Raw genomic sequence first — 16,726 nt, 5'->3', positions numbered from 1 at the left:
GCTGTCCCACACACTGCCCAAATGCTCACGGGGGTACTGTGTGAAATGCTCACGGGGGTACTGTGTGAAATGGCTGTCTCACACACTGCCCAAATGCTCACAGGGGTACCGTGTGAAATGGCTGTCCCACACACTGCCCAAATGCTCACAGGGGTACCGTGTGAAATGGCTGTCCCACACACTGCCCAAATGCTCACAGGGGTACCGTGTGAAATGGCTGTCCCACACACTGCCCAAATGCTCACAGGGGTACTGTGTGAAATGGCTGTCTCACACACTGCCCAAATGCTCACAGGGGTACCGTGTGAAATGCTCACGGGGGTACTGTGTGAAATGGCTGTCTCACACACTGCCCAAATGCTCACAGGGGTACCGTGTGAAATGGCTGTCCCACACACTGCCCAAATGCTCACGGGGGTACCGTGTGAAATGGCTGTCCCACACACTGCCCAAATGCTCACGGGGGTACTGTGTGAAATGGCTGTCCCACACACAGCCCAAATGCTCACGGGGGTACAGTGTGAAATGGCTGTCTCACACACTGCCCAAATGCTCACAGGGGTACCGTGTGAAATGGCTGTCTCACACACTGCCCAAATGCTCACAGGGGTACTGTGTGAAATGGCTGTCCCACACACTGCCCAAATGCTCACGGGGGTACTGTGTGAAATGCTCACGGGGGTACTGTGTGAAATGGCTGTCCCACACACTGCCCAAATGCTCACGGGGTACCGTGTGAAATGGCTGTCTCACACACTGCCAAAATGCTCACAGGGGTACCGTGTGAAATGCTCACGGGGGTACTGTGTGAAATGGCTGTCTCACACACAGCCCAAATGCTCACGGGGGTACAGTGTGAAATGGCTGTCCCACACACTGCCCAAATGCTCACAGGGGTACTGTGTGAAATGGCTGTCCCACACACTGCCCAAATGCTCACGGGGGTACTGTGTGAAATGGCTGTCCCACACACAGCCCAAATGCTCACGGGGGTACTGTGTGAAATGGCTGTCCCACACACAGCCCAAATGCTCACGGGGGTACTGTGTGAAATGGCTGTCTCACACACTGCCCAAATGCTCACGGGGGTACTGTGTGAAATGGCTGTCCCACACACAGCCCAAATGCTCACGGGGGTACTGTGTGAAATGGCTGTCCCACACACTGCCCAAATGCACACGGGGGTACTGTGTGACATGGCTGTCTCACACACTGCCCAAATGCTGACGGGGGTACTGTGTGAAATGGCTGTCCCACACACTGCCCAAATGCTCACGGGGGTACTGTGTGAAATGGCCGTCTCACACACTGCCCAAATGCTGACAGGGGTACTGTGTGAAATGGCTGTCCCACACACTGCCCAAATGCTCACGGGGGTACCGTGTGAATCACAGACTCCTCGGGGTGAGGTGACCTTCCTGCCCCAAAAAAGCCCAACAGACACAAGTGCTCTTGCATTCCCAGGGGACGTGCGTTTTCCCCTTCCCAGTATCCCAGCGGCAGAACCTCAGGAACACGGCCAGGGACTCCGTCTATTCCCGGCTCCTGTTCAAGGCTCAGGGACTCCGCTTATGGAGTCTATACTATTTCTGCTCACATCCCTCGGCTACGCTTGAGTGGCCCGTCATCCCAGCGAATAAAAGCTCCCGGTGTTCAGCCTGCCAATTCCGCTTTTGCCTCAAACCGGCAGGCACAATTAATGGGCCCCCTGCATTAGAATGGCAATGTATTTACAGCCGGGAGGCTCATGGGAGAAATCGGAGCAGCACAATTCCGCCATTATTCTTGGCGGTACACTGGGACACGGGGGAGGGGTGGGGGTGGGGTTGGGGTTGGGGGCAGGTCCTCTGTGTGTTCTGGTATGGCCACACATTTGTGGGGGAGTGTTTGTTCAGAGACACAAGGACCCTGGCTGGAAGTCCAGAGCAGTCTCTGCGCCAGTGCCATGCACAAGACCAGCCGCTGCCAACACAAGAGACAGTGACACTCCCACCGACTCCACCCCCAATCCAGGCAAGCCAGCCCCTCCCCCATCAGCACCACCCACTCCCAACACAGACCCAACCTCTACACCCCTCCCACCCTGGTTAAGCTGTCAGCTATTCGTTTTCCCCACAGTTAGAATGAAGCACCTTATTTTCATGTCAAATCTATTCAAATGTGGATTTGCATTCAGCTCCTGTTACTCTAGCTGCCTCAGAGGAAATTAAGCAAAGCAAAAAAAAATATGACAACTTCTGGAATGTTCGGTTCCTTTTTTTCTTTTATTTTCTTTTATTTTTTATTAAATGCCAAGTTCCATCGTGGAGCAGAAATGTACTTTCTCGAAGACATTTCCTCAGCTCTTTCTGCAATTCTGCAGTTAAGATAGAGTAGAAGCCAAAAACATCAACAGCAAACCACACAATCTTTCCAGACTTGAAGCCGCAGTCCACAGAGTATGCATCCGCCTCATCGTAAGGGTCCTTTTACAGACGGACTGCAAAATCGCTTTCTTGCCGGGTTCTCTAGCACCAAGTGTCAACAAAGGTAACGTCAAACACTGGTTACCACGGATGCCATCAGTTGACGGGCAATTAAGGCAAGCGGCGCAGCCGGCTCGCCCGGAGGAATCATGGGACGGCCCTCGACCTGCGCCAGGAGAGATCCTGGAGCAGCAAACCCACTCTGCTTACACCTCCGCTGCGGCGTCACGTTAAAAAAAATCCCCGACCACAGGGGCGGTTAATAAGGAAGGGGAGAGCTGCCCAGCCGACCAGAAAGGTTCCAGTAAACACAATCGGAGAAGCTCTTAGCAGTCCTCCAGCCACACAGCTCCATTCCACAGCAAATGAAACCTATACTTATCTCTTCATAGGGCCCTGGCAGAGGGAGCCCAGCCCAGCAACAACCGCAGAAGAACCGCTGAAATCGCTGTTTCAACAGCAGACACAGTTATGAATAAACGCATCCACTCTGAGCATGTAAGAAATAGAAAACATTCAATGGGACGTTTTTGAGAACAAGTGTTTTTTTGGTTCTTTTTGCTGTTGTGTGCGAACCACACCCTCGTCTTTCCCATGTATAACTTCTCCTCAGATGCAAATACTTTCTCTCTGATGCATTTCCTTATGACTGGAGATATACTCAAACCAGCTGGTGGGGTAGACTTGGGAGAAAACTGGAGAACTCTGGCTCAGAGGGTCAAAATAATTCACTTGGTCTGGGCAAAAACTTGTTTCCAGAAAGGAAAAGTACAGGATTTTGGCCCAGCGAAAAGATTTGGCTGAGTGACACAAGGTGGAGGACTTTGGCATAGGAGGACACAGTGTAGAGCACTGTGGGCTATGTCACCAGCCAGCTATGACCAGGAGGCTATCGTAGTGGGAAGCTACAGCCACAGCCCAGCAGGGGCACTGTGGATTTTAGCCCACAAGGTCCTCTTAGGTTACCGCCTGGAATACAGGCGTGATGAAAGCTCCAAGCTTGTAGGCGCCTGCCTCTAATGAAGAGGTAACTTAAGGAATCCTGACCACCCTAATCCCGTCTGTAGAGGAGCTTTTCATGTCACGCTGTGCGCCTCCTGTCCTGCAGGTGTCGCAGGATCAGAATACCACTTCCCTTGGATTTAATCCTCCCCCTTTTACTTCCATATCTTTCTGTGAGACCTCCAGATCTGGGAGTATTACCATCATTGTGCTACAGTTGTGGTTTGCTTCCATGTACGTGAATAAAATAGAGAGCAACAGCATTCATTCTCAGTGTGATCTTTGTCTAGGGAACGAATTAAAGTTCCACGACACCGTCCCACCTCCCGCCACTGTGAGCTCCTGTCCAGAACCAACCGTGTCCTGCAACTGTGAGCTCCACCCCGTCTCCCCCCCACTGTAATCTCCCGGTCACAGCTCACCGCTGACATTGCTCGGCCTCTGTAGGAACCCGTTTGACTGAGTCGGAGACATTCAGGAACCAACAGAACTGCAGCTTTAACAAAAGAGGCCAAAGGTTTAGAAGTCAGAGAGGGGGCTGAGGTCACGCATCCACATGGTGAGGTACGTCCGATCACAGTGCCCAAAAACAGCCCCCGCCCAGGGATATTCCTGCGCCTGTACACGCAAGAGGTGCGGTCCTCCAGCACAATGACCGCAGCTCAGCCAGTACACTGCAGGGCAAGAGGATGCGGAGACTGAGAGGCCAGCAAACACGCAGGGTCCACCGCCGACCTGCCGCTGGCTCAGCTGCGGGACCATTAGCATTTTCCTAATTCAGCACTACAGAGGCGGGCAAGCAGACCGAGGCCATGCAACCGAGATGAGGATCAGCCAGGGCCAACTGTCAAGTTTTTGGCATGAGAGACACATTCGGGGATTGGTCTCACACCCTCAAGGCTACAACACGTCACACCAAAGGAAAAGACCAGAGCTAAAACCAAAGCTGCTCCCCGTTTAAATAAATTATGTCTCTGTTTGCAGGTTCATAAAGATTGCAGAAAGACAGGCCAATGGTTACCTGCCTTTCCCTCCCCCATCCATGATTTCCCTCACCTGGGTAGCCAAAGTTGGCACTCATCAGCTGTTGAAATAATCCACAGAAGCAGTCAGTGAACAGCCCTACCTCAGGCAGACTGCTGTAGCAACCAACATGATAACAGCTGGCACAGTGACAACTGGCACAACCAGTGCTCAACATGCTAGCGGGGTCTCTTTTAGTAAGACCAGAGCCACCATCGTGCCATATGCTAGCTTAGACATTACATTACATTACATTAATGGCATTTTGGCAGACGTTCTTATCCCAAGCGACGTACAACAAAGTGCAAAGTGCATACCCATAAGCAGGGATAAGTGCGCTGAAAGACCTTAGAGGGAAGTACAATTTCAACTGCTACCTAAAAAAGAAGTCTAGCGGACTCTCGCCTGGAAAGGCCAGCAGCACTCACCGTGAGGGTCCAGTTGACCTGAGGCACCTTGGCGTGGAGGCGCAGGCTGAAGACCGCCAGCAGGACACCGGTGACGACCGAGGCGCTGCAGCTGACGAACTCGAAGAAGTAGACCCCGCCGCAGGGCAGGCAGAGCATGATGGTCTCTATGCAGATGAAGGCGATGAGAGAGAGGGCCTGGCCGGGGAGGAAAAAGGGAGGACACACACAGAGGTCAGAGGTCAGAGAGGAAGTCACACAGGAGGGTCAAGTTCTCAGCAGCAAACATCCAAGAGAGACGCAAGGTACAGTAAGAGATCAGCAACCTCCACTGGCTGCCTGTTATGGCTCGCATCAAATTTAAAACTTTGGTGCTCGCATACCAGGCAGTTAAAGGATCAGCCCCTGCATATATTCAATCCCTTATCAAGACCTATACACCAACAAGACCCCTCCGTTCTGCCACTTTGTGCCATCTGGCGCCTCCCCCTCGCCACACCTGCACTTCACGCTCACCACTGCTGTCTGTCCTGGTCCCACGGTGGTGGAATGACCTCCATGTCAGATGTCAGAACGGCAGAGTCTCTGACCTCCTTCAAGCGCAGACTGAAGGCCCATCTCTTCAGGCTACACCTTTCCCTCCCCAACTCACCACCATGATTAGCCTTAGACTGTAATGGCACTTATGTATAGATATTGTTACTTGTATAGGTATTATTGTTTTTATTGGCTGTTGTATTGTTGTATTCTAGCTGCCAACTGTGGTATGCTAGTTTGAAAGTTGATTGTACTCTTCAAGGGTTCTGATTTTCTGTATGTTTACACTAGGACTCTGTACTGTCCTCTCAGGTCCTCTTTGCACTTGTTCTTGTGTTTGATTTGCACTTTATTGTACGTCGCTCTGGATAAGAGCGTCTGCTAAATGCCATGTAATGTAAAAGAACAAAATAACATTCTGAAGGGAGTTATCTTGAGGTTCCTGCACTGATTCAGCCTTCATAAAGACATAAAGATTGAGCAAACGGAGCCAAACAGACTGAACACATAAGCTTTCACAATACACAGGGCCAGGCTTCATAACCGCATGTACAATATACAGCGAGCATTCATAGACATAAGTAAGGTTAGATAAGCCTCTCTTATTGACATAGCTACTAATGACAACAAGCCGTCACTGACAGACACTGCAGTCACAAGTGGCTTAACGGTACACATTCCTACCGAACAGTTCGGAATAGGACTTTTGATTTGTGTTGCTCAACTGTTTTAGTGAACTAAACCCTTTGGAAAGTAGGTTTTTCAAAATGTTAATTCGGTGTTCTAGAACTCCATTGCTTTCAATTACCACAATTTTCAACCACACACCATAAGGTTTGAGATAACAAATATGTGGTTTAACCACAGTGGTTATGTCAACCCTTAAAGGGTTAAATTCAAATCTCTGTGTCCCCACCAATAGCTTAACATTTGCAAAGGGCCAGATGTTGTCAGTTCAGTCCAGCTTCATCAGAATGGCAAATCCAAATGAAGAAGCCAGAACATGAGGAGCCTCCCATATTACTCAAGCCAGCATTGTTCAACTGAAATCGGGTACGCCGCTGGCAACACTTCCAACATGCTAACTCGTATCACCCCAATTCCAAGGAAAAAAACATAATGGACTGCAGGACAAGCCCTTTTTCCCATGCTATTCAAGCAGCCTCTCCCCACAGATTCACACATGTCCAAAGCAATAAGGAATGCCTTTGGAGTTATCGCAGAGAATCTGTGAGCCTGCTCAGTTGTAGAGACCACCATTCATAAGCATATGCAAATATGCATTAACCAAACTACAGTTGAAGCAATATTGACATACTGCCTTTTTGGTTTTACCTAACTTTGTTTATACTTAAGACCACATACTTAACGAGTGAGAATGTGCCTCAATTTGTTCAGCAATAAATTATTAGTCTACGTTTTCATAACGAATGATTTCACAGTAGCGAACAATGTACCGAGAACAGTGAAGCCAAAACAGAGGTATCTACTGTACCGGAATTTTTGCATACCGACCGTTGTACCCCAGCAGTCACACTTCCTAAGTACACAAGGGCTCGTTCCAAATCAAGACCGTTTCCCAACCCCCTCAGATAGGCAATGGCAACTTTAATAACTTGAAACTTGAAACCCTGGTCTAGCTAGATGCCAAAATAGAGGTTCCCGTATTTTCCTTCCTTGAGAGTCAAATGGGACGCCTTGCATGACTCTGCTAAGCCCAGGGAGATTTTCTGCTTCATGACAGCGTCTCCCTTGAGGGAGTTCTTTCCTTGGTCACAGGCTGATGTGGATTTTTGTTTTGTTTTCTAATCGGCAGGTGAATTTTTCCTTAAAGAATCTGAGAAGGTCAAGCAACGGAAGGTCAAACTTCGTAACCAAACACCAGCTATAGTGCGATAACAATCACCCTACGTTGCCATGCAACTATGCAATGACACCTTCAGAGAAAGGCTCCAAAACCATAACCATCTTTGCAGTGACTCAAACACATATGCGGCTTAACGGTTTGAGAGAGACGCAGGCCTTGCGCAATGGATTGAGCAGTGAGCAGACTCGTTTTCCATGGTCAAGATGCTATTTAGGGGTTGCCCTGGCCGCCTCCCTCCAGAAGTCTCACAGATTGCGGAATTGGCGGGGTCTGGGTCCAGAGAGAATCCAGCTGCCAAGAGAGGAACCCCAGAGCAGCGGCCAGGCCCAGCACAGCAAGACAGCCTCAGCCGACAGAGGCCCGCTTTATTAAATCAACAAGCTCCGCGACACTTAATCACTGTAAAACATTCTGAGTAATGGGATGCCCCTGACAGCTCTCCTGTACAAACACATGTAAACGTCTGCTGGGACAGTGCCATGTCGGCTCCACCTAAGCAACTGGGCCAGGGACGGGGGACAGGGATGGTAAATGGTAAATGATAAATGGTTGGCATTCATATAGCGCCTTTATCCAAAGCGCTGTACAATTGACGCTTCTCCATTCACCCATTCATACACACACTCACACACCGACGGTGATTGGCTGCCATGCAAGTCGCCGACCAGCTCGTCAGGAGCATTTGGGGGTTAGGTGTCTTGCTCAGGGACACTTCGACACAGCCCGGGCGGGGGATCGAACTGGCAACCCTCCGACTGCCAGACGACTGCTCTTACTGCCTGAGCCATGTCGCCCCTACGGGGGGCAGGAACGGGGGACGGGGACTGGGGAGGGGGGAGGGGGGGTAGGGCAGCAAGCCTCACTGAGACAAATGCGAAAGCCAAAGACATATGGAATACGTTTCCATTTTCTCCCTCTTCACCACGCACTTTTCTCCAAAGTGTTCAGATATCTGTACCAGATGCTTCCTTTCACATGTCCGATACGGGCCCATGTCTTGGCAACCCACAGCTGCACATTTAACGGCTTGGACGACTGAGAGAGTCAGATGAGTGCAGTCACATGGAGGGTTGCCTGTTCCTTGAATCCCCCTTACACAGGGGATAAAGGGCCCAATGCACATGAACACAGCCGACCACACCAATCTTGTAATCCAGCAGAACCAATGCCATCACCCAGTTCACATTATACGAGCGAATAACGTGAAATGCGCCGAATCACGAGCCAAAAACACAAGCGGCTTCTGTGATGTAGCCCTGCTGACAGAACTGTAAGTCCATTGTGTTGACTGTCAGAGGTGAGCTCTCGGGGTCTTTTGCCTTGCTAATTCGACAGGCAGTCATTGGTCGCCAAGCAGGAAGACCGGACAGAGACCGACTCCCATGGCAACAGCACCTTGATATGCAAATGTCCTTCCCTTCCCAACAGAAACATTATCTTTAGACAGAGCTCCACTGCTGTCCTCTGCATATGCCATTAGCTGTAATAGCCCATGAGACAAGCAAGATGAATCACGCAATGTGCTTCAGAGAACAGATACGAGCTGGGAAATGATCCCAATCTATTCATAACCATAATTGTAAATATTTAAAATATGCACAAAACAAAAGCGGCTTACATTTTTGATGGCTTCCTGCCTCCACAGGCTTTTCATTTTCATAACAGCCCTTTAAAGAAGTGAAAACAAAAAAAGTACTGAAGTAAATTCCTTTAATCTCTCAGGGACGGAACACACTGGAGAGGGAGAGCAGGAGTCTCTGTGTGCTCCAGGCAAAGGAGTGGAAAAAGCAGAAAAACCCATTGGCCATTTTGTTGAGAACACATTCGGCCATCAGCATCAAGGTCACTGCGTGTGTGTGTGTGTGTGTGTGTGTGTGTGTGTGTGCGTGTGTCTCTCCCTACTGTGGCCCTGGACAGCATCACAAGGGCACACTACACATGAACATTTATAAAAAAAATAAAAATAAAAATAAAAAGTGTATATTGTGGAAAAAGTACATGAAAATGATCATTAGACCATCATTAAGCAAAATACAGCAAGCGAGCCTGTATGAGGATGACTCATGTGTCATCCAGTGCATGAGAGCAGGCCAGCTGGCTGCTCTGCACGGCTCCCTCTCATCATGGGAGAGCAGGCTCCAGAGGGCCAGTCTCAGTGTGGGAGTATCGGGGACACCGATCAGCTCGGACGAGCAGCGCAGATCATCACATTACATTAATGGCAGTTGGCAGACGCTCTTATCCAGAGGGACGTACAGTTGATTAGACTAAGCAGGAGACAATCCTTCCCCTGGAGCAATGCGGGGTTAAGGGCCTTGCTCAAGGGCCCAACGGCTGTGCGGATCTTATTGCGGCTACACTGGGGAGCGAACCACCGACCTTGCGGGACCCAGTCAAGTATCTTAACCACTACGCTACAGGCCACCCTATCAGATCAGGGAGACTAGGACCCCCCTCATCCTCTTCCATCACTGCGGAGTGCTGTCCGGACCCTAAGCCCTGCGGAAGACGCTCTCTCCACCGTGAGCACAAGAGCGGTTTCCCTCCGTTTACCGCCACGTCCCCCCTCCCCCATCTCGCCTGGCGAGAGTCTAAACGCAGACATCCTCCACCGTCCATCACTGCTGCTGGAGAGAAGGCCAATTACACTCACGGCAGGATTACAAGGCCCCGTAGGCCTCTACCCCCTCCAGCTCTTTCACACACAGTTACAGCCCAGCGGAGACCGAGAGCCCCGCCGCAAACAACTGCCACTCATTTCAGACAGTATTTGCCCACCAAGCCCAGATCAGTATGAGGACGGAGACTGGGCCCTCCCAGCCACAAGGCAATTCAAAAGCCCTCACATCTGCTGCGTCCAAGCGTGACTACATGCAGCGGTGGCAGCACGGCGGGGGGGCGGGGGGGGAGGTAATCGATCTCTGTACGGTACTGCTAGCTGACGTCAGGCACCAGGGTGGATAGCAGATGTCAGACGTGCAGTGTAATCAAAGAGCATGCTGGGAATGTGTGTATAGCCGTAGCCTGTGTAGGCAGGTTGGCTCTGAGCAGTGTTCCTCTAGCTGTAGCATACACAGGCTAGAGCTACAGGAACACTGCTCAGAGCCAACCTGTCTACACAGGCTAGAGCTACAGGAACACTGCTCAGAGCCAACCTGTCTACACAGGCTAGAGCTACAAAAACTCCGCTGAGAGCCAAACTGCCTACACAGGCGAGAGCTACAGGAACACTGCTCAGAGCCAACCTGCCAACACCGGCTAGAGCTACAAAAACACCGCTGAGAGCCAAACTGCCTACACAGGCGAGAGCTACAGAAACACTGCTCAGAGCCAACCTGCCAAAACAGGCTAAAGCTACAGGAACACTGCTCAGAGCCAAACTGCCAACACAGGCTAGAGCTACAGGAACACTGCTCAGAGCCAACCCGTCTACACAGGCTAGAGCTACAGGAACACTGCTCAGAGCCAACCTGTCTACACAGGCTAGAGCTACAGGAACACTGCTCAGAGCCAACCTGCCAACACAGGCTAGAGCGACAGGAACACTGCTCAGAGCCAACCTGCCAACACCGGCTAGAGCTACAGGAACACTGCTCAGAGCCAACCTGCCAACACAGGCTAGAGCTACAGGAACACTGCTCAGAGCCAACCTGTCTACACAGGCTAGAGCTACAGGAACACTGCTCAGATCCAACCTGCCAACACTGGCTAGAGCTACAGGAACACTGCTCAGAGCCAACCTGTCTACACAGGCTAGAGCTACAGGAACACTGCTGAGAGCCAACCTGCCAACACAGGCTAGAGCTACAAAAACACAGCTGAGAGCCAAACTGCCTACACAGGCGAGAGCTACAGGACCACTGCTCAGAGCCAACCTGCCAACACTGGCTAGAGCTACAGGAACACTGCTCAGAGCCAACCCGTCTACACAGGCTAGAGCTACAGGAACACTGCTGAGAGCCAACCTGCCAACACCGGCTAGAGCTACAGGAACACTGCTGAGAGCCAACCTGTCTACACAGGCTAGAGCTACAGGAACACTGCTCAGAGCCAACCTGCCAACACCGGCTAGAGCTACAGGAACACTGCTCAGAGCCAACCTGCCAACACCACCAGATCCACAAAAACAGCGATTCTGATTATATGTTTATTGTATGTCTGTGAATTTTTTTTATAAATGTTTTGCTTTGACTGTGCAAACAAAATGCATCTGTGTACACCGTGCCAATAAAAGTAATTTGAACGGAATTTAATTCTGAGAGAGAGAGAGAGAGAGAGAGAGAGAGAGAGAGAGAGAGAGAGAGAGAAGGAACCGGAGGGAGAGAGATGTACAGATGTTTCAAGACCAGGTTTAGCATCTGCAAAATTCATTAAAATGCACTCACAAAAGACACACACATGGAAAGAGGAGCCGCTATTGTCCCCTGACAATTCGCAAAAAAAGAAAAGAAATTGGCAGTGCTGTCACCACTCAAAGATTTACGCACAGAATGGCAAGAACATGTCCAAATATAGCAAGACTTTGTTGCTGCTGGCTACCGTCTCACGGTTAAAAAAAATAAACTTGAAAGCATCACTGCAGAAAGTGGCAAAGAGACAGGCATTCAGGTTCACTGGCTGGGCACGGTTTTGTCTGGGCAACATCACTCACATTTCTGCGCTGCAGCTCCAGAACAGGAACCACAGCCCCAGGTCAGCCACAAGAGGGTGGGGCACTGTTATTTCCTTCATAATTCAGTCTGGGGGGGGGTTACCATGCAGAACCAGTTTGGTAACACTAGTTAGCTGACTGGGGGCTTTGCCCGAGTTGCCCGTTAAGTGCATCCTGTTTTGTTTGGTTTGTACCCTTGCCGCAGGAGGTGTCATTAATTTTGTGTAATTTTTTTAAATACAAGCAAAAAAGACTAGAAGGGCGTAGAAAAACTAACACAACTGAGAAATAAAGAAATCCGTCTATGACACTGGTTAAAAAAAAAAATACAAAAAAATAAAAATAAAAAGGCACCTTATACACAAACTCCAGAGGACTAGAAGGCTTATGATTACCCCTCCACTTTCTGTGGGGCATTGTGGCCTCAACAAGATGGGAAAAGCTTTGCATAACCCAGTCCCTATGCAATATACCCAATCAATACCCAATAATGATGTGTGTCATCATATCACAAGCTCCAATTGTCTTGCTTGAAAACGGACATTAGAGCACATGACACAACATAAAACAGACCATACGATACTTCACCCGGAGTCCGATACCTGTGAACTATCGTATGAGGTACCTGGTTGTCATGCTCAGATGGCTATTAGCCTATATCACGGCCTGAGTGCAGTAGGAAAGCACAAGGACTATAGCGGTAACCATACCTCTAAGGAGGGGAGGGAGGAAAGCGGGGGATCCATTAACAGAGCGGGGGCATCTTGTTCAAGGAGAAATGGAACACATCTGGAGATGAATAACCAAGGGCAGCCATTTAGCTGGGATTAAACCATAAACCATCCAGACTCCACCGGATCCCGGGGGGGGGGACGTTCGGTAAATCATTTGCCTGCCGTTTAAACGGAGGTCAGGATCCATTTCTCCAGGGTCAAGGAGCTGAGCGGCACTGTGGTGGCCACCTCACCTGCCGTTATTAAAAGTAGAATTAAAATCCGAAATTAGAATCCTCACGCAATAGGGATTCCCTGCAGCCCATTCCAGTCCGCTTCATGAGGTCAGTCAGATTTTGAGCCGAGTGACTAAGATCAGTAGGCCTACACACTGCTGATCATTTCAATTGCACCAAGAACAAGCCTAAAAAGCTAAAGAATAAGGGGTTTAGGAAATAAAGTGGGGGAGTGGAGCTACACCCATCAAAATGCACACAGACTCACCATGATCACTGAGACGTTCCCTGTTAATCTTCATCAAATATGAAATAGCAGGGATTTTGGGTTTCTTTTTGTATTCTCTGGCTGGTCTGGAGAGCCTAACCATGGCAGCACCCTTAGACCTAAAGAGACAAACTGTCGCGCAGTTCTGTCCGCCCAAACCTCCCGCCTGCAGGGAGTCAGCAAACGTCAAATCTCTGGACCTGTGGAATAGTCTGACCTCGATTTTGACCGTTTTCCAAAAGCAAGCGTCACACATCACTGCGACGGAGCAGAGCAGCAGCAGAAGCGCGCCGGGCTGGAGCCGACAACCTCAAGAGACGTGAAACGGGCGAGTGGCTCCAAGGGCAGACCGAAAAGCACAGCCGGGAAGCCAAGCGATATGTAGCGACGCGGCCTTCGGACCGGGCGAGATCAGATCAGAGTAACCGTTAAACTACCCGTGGTCAACAGGGGTGAGGTTCAAATGGAGCCTAGGCCCATTGGGATCAAATCCCGACCTCCCAGACAACAGGAAGTGACATTACAGAATTGACAAAAGAATTACACATGCTTAGTGGAGCAGGACTAGGCTGTGATGCTATTCAGTGATTATCATGACATCTTTTTACACACATTACCAAGTATAATTTTCAAATATGAAGGTTAAGGTTAAGCTAACTCGAACCAAACCATAAAGCTTCACATATTAAAGTCAAAGACTAGTGTTAAAGCCAACACTGATTATCATTGGATAACGTACATGCAAATGAACCTGGATTTGTCCGTGAAATTGTATTTAGCCTATATCTTAAAATAAACCAGAAAATACTTTACTATTTGGAGGACATACCACTGAGGCTGGAAAACCGTGAAAATGGCAAAAAAGCATCAGGGTTAGCAGACAGCTTTCACACAGACGTGCTATGACCAGGTCTGCCATTCAGGTCATTTCCCTTGGCGCCATACCAAACTGATTTAATAATTCCTTAGTTTCACTGTTTTTCCATTGTGTACTGTCAGCTACAGGCACAAGCAACATCCCTGGCCATCACAAAGGCAAGGGACGAAAATTAGCTTCCTCTGTGGGTGAACTCAGAGCGAAGCATAGCTTTGGGAGCCATTACTTTTTTTCATCCCCCCCTTCATCCCAGACATCTGGTTTAGGTGTACCGCCCCAAACCCACATGAGGAATATGCAATTCACTCACCCTAGGCCCTCTAACTATGTAGACAGAAAAACTGCTTTACGGCAAGAAAGCTTAGTCTAATTTGATAACAGCTGCTGGCTGAACAACACAGTCTTGAAAATAAATTACTTGCTGTTAGATTGGTCAGTAATGTTTTGTGCACAGCATGCAACATACAGCATATTAGTCAGAAACCAGCTACAAAAAAAATACTTCCTCACCAAATGACATTCTTAAATAGACATCTTGCGAACAGGTAGGAGAACCTTGGTGATCAGGAAACTGAACAGGTTTAGTGAAGGCTGCAGTTTCTCAAACTCAGGAGAAACACTACCGCACAGTAGCCTTCAACAGAATAATAAATCTAAATAACTCCAGATAATAAACTGAAAACAGGTCTTATTTTAAATCTAAGCCAAGCCGGTCATGAAGAGTGCATCTGCAGAGAAAATGAAGATCAGTAGAAGCTTTCACAGACAACTGGACCAAAAACCATATTCGAGCGGAGCTCGGCACTGCAAACGGAAACGGGAGTTCCAAAAATGTCCCACAGGAGAATGCACAACACTCTATAATAGATTGGGTGACCATGTGCCAGACATAGGGCTGATAGATGCCCTAACACCTTCTGCTATGGAGAGGAAAACCATTTCCATTAAAATAGAACTGCACGCCCCACATGGCACCCTGTTTTACCATAGCAACTGTTACCAGCTACCCACATATTGATCCCACAGATCAAATAATCACCATATGACTGAGCAACAACCACCTCAATAAAAAGCTTAAAACTTAACAACACCCACTGTAGGTCACAATACAGGGACTGTTTGCCACGACACCAAAGTACAGTATATCTAAATCGGAACATAGTCCTAATATCATAGTAAAACATTGAAAGGACCCTGGTTTGGAAAGCACTCAAATAGGATATGGCAGTGTTTCTCAACTCCAGTCCACTGGACCCTGTTTCCAGAAGGTTCTTGTTGTAACCAGGAACTCACACCCCTGATTGAACTAATTAAGGGCATTTTTGGTTATTTGATTGTTTTTGTCATTAAATCAGGTGTGTGAGTTCCTGGTTACAATAAAAACCTTCTGGCAAGTGGGTCCCGAAGACTGTAGTTGAGAAACACCTGAGGCATTCACATTTCAGATCAGTAAAGTTGAGCAAAACATTCCTGACTTTTCTTAAACCACTTACACCACAGGACAGACCGGGTGGAGCACGCCTTAGGCACAGCATACGTAACACCGGCAGAAAGGCAGGTACTGGGGCCAAATGACATACTCCACTGCTCTAATGCATGGATCACCAAATTTAGCTTGATGAAATGATTGGCCATCTGCCCTGAATATTAACCAGAAACAATTACAGCAGTGGTTCCCAACCCGGTTCCTGGAGAGTTACCATCCTGAACATTTCACTCCAACCCTAACGAAGCACACATCATTCAACAGAACTACTGGGTCTGCTGGTTTTTGTTTTCACCTTAGAGTTGAGCACCCTGTTGAGACCCAGGTAACCAGGTTAGGTGTGTTAATTGTAATACTCCAATTAATTAATTTAGAGTAACGACACAAAACAGCAGACCCTGTAGCTCTCCAGGAACAGGGTTGGAGACCACTGAGCTACAGTGAGCTATAGAGAGCTTGTTAATGTATATGCATGTGTGTCTGATGTGCACACCCGGAGTTATAAAGCCTTAAACAAAACAGTGCAAAACAGGCAAAAACCTGCAGGAAGGTAGATCTCCAGGAATATGGTTGGGAACCACTGAATACAGCTCCATAACAAATATGAATCCGCTGTCAGACTAGGGTGATTACATTGGGGGCGAAAGCCCACCACTGCCTTACTCCTGGCCCTTTAATCATGTGCGACTTTGTCCAGGTCTGCATCATACTTCCCACTAGTGACAGCATAAGTCATGGCTATATAGGTATATTTTAAGAAGGCTTCTACTTTGTTTACAGATATGTGCAATCTGGGGCTATCCTTCGTGGAACAGACCAAGTGTTTTGAAGACTCAGCTGAGGTTTTTGTGGCATTTATCCAAACCAGATCTCAGCTGTAGCAGGGTAATTGCAAAACTATTTCTACCCATGAGTACTGCGCTCAAATTCATATTTTGGAATATATTTCTCATGTAGCCTATTCAAATTTATTACCATTAGTTGAACGTCAGAACTGTGTAAATTATCATTCATATTTTATTTGAGGTGTACATATGAGGAATCCAACCGCTGAGAAATCACAACATAATATACATTTCTACAGCAGCAGCCCTGTGATTATCTTACAAATTAGTGTTCTTGTCAACACCCGACACAGGCAAGTGAGAAAGAATATTTTTCCTTCCACACTGTAAATGAAACATGAACTTTGGC

At 48.5% G+C, this 16,726-nt stretch overlaps 1 protein-coding gene across 1 annotated transcript in view; it reads right to left on the bottom strand.

The window, feature by feature from the left end:
* Positions 1-16,726, bottom strand: part of cmtm4 (CKLF-like MARVEL transmembrane domain containing 4) — a 30,809-nt gene that overhangs the window by 11,768 nt on the left and 2,315 nt on the right. Inside the window, exon 2 of the mRNA XM_061245262.1 lies at positions 4,919-5,095. Coding sequence (XP_061101246.1) covers positions 4,919-5,095 — 177 coding nt within the window. The remainder of the gene's footprint in view (positions 1-4,918; positions 5,096-16,726) is intronic.

This window comes from Conger conger, chromosome 6 (genome assembly GCF_963514075.1).
Source record: "Conger conger chromosome 6, fConCon1.1, whole genome shotgun sequence".
Classification (NCBI taxonomy): Eukaryota; Metazoa; Chordata; class Actinopteri; order Anguilliformes; family Congridae; genus Conger; species Conger conger.
This window is presented reverse-complemented; position numbering and strand designations above follow the sequence as displayed.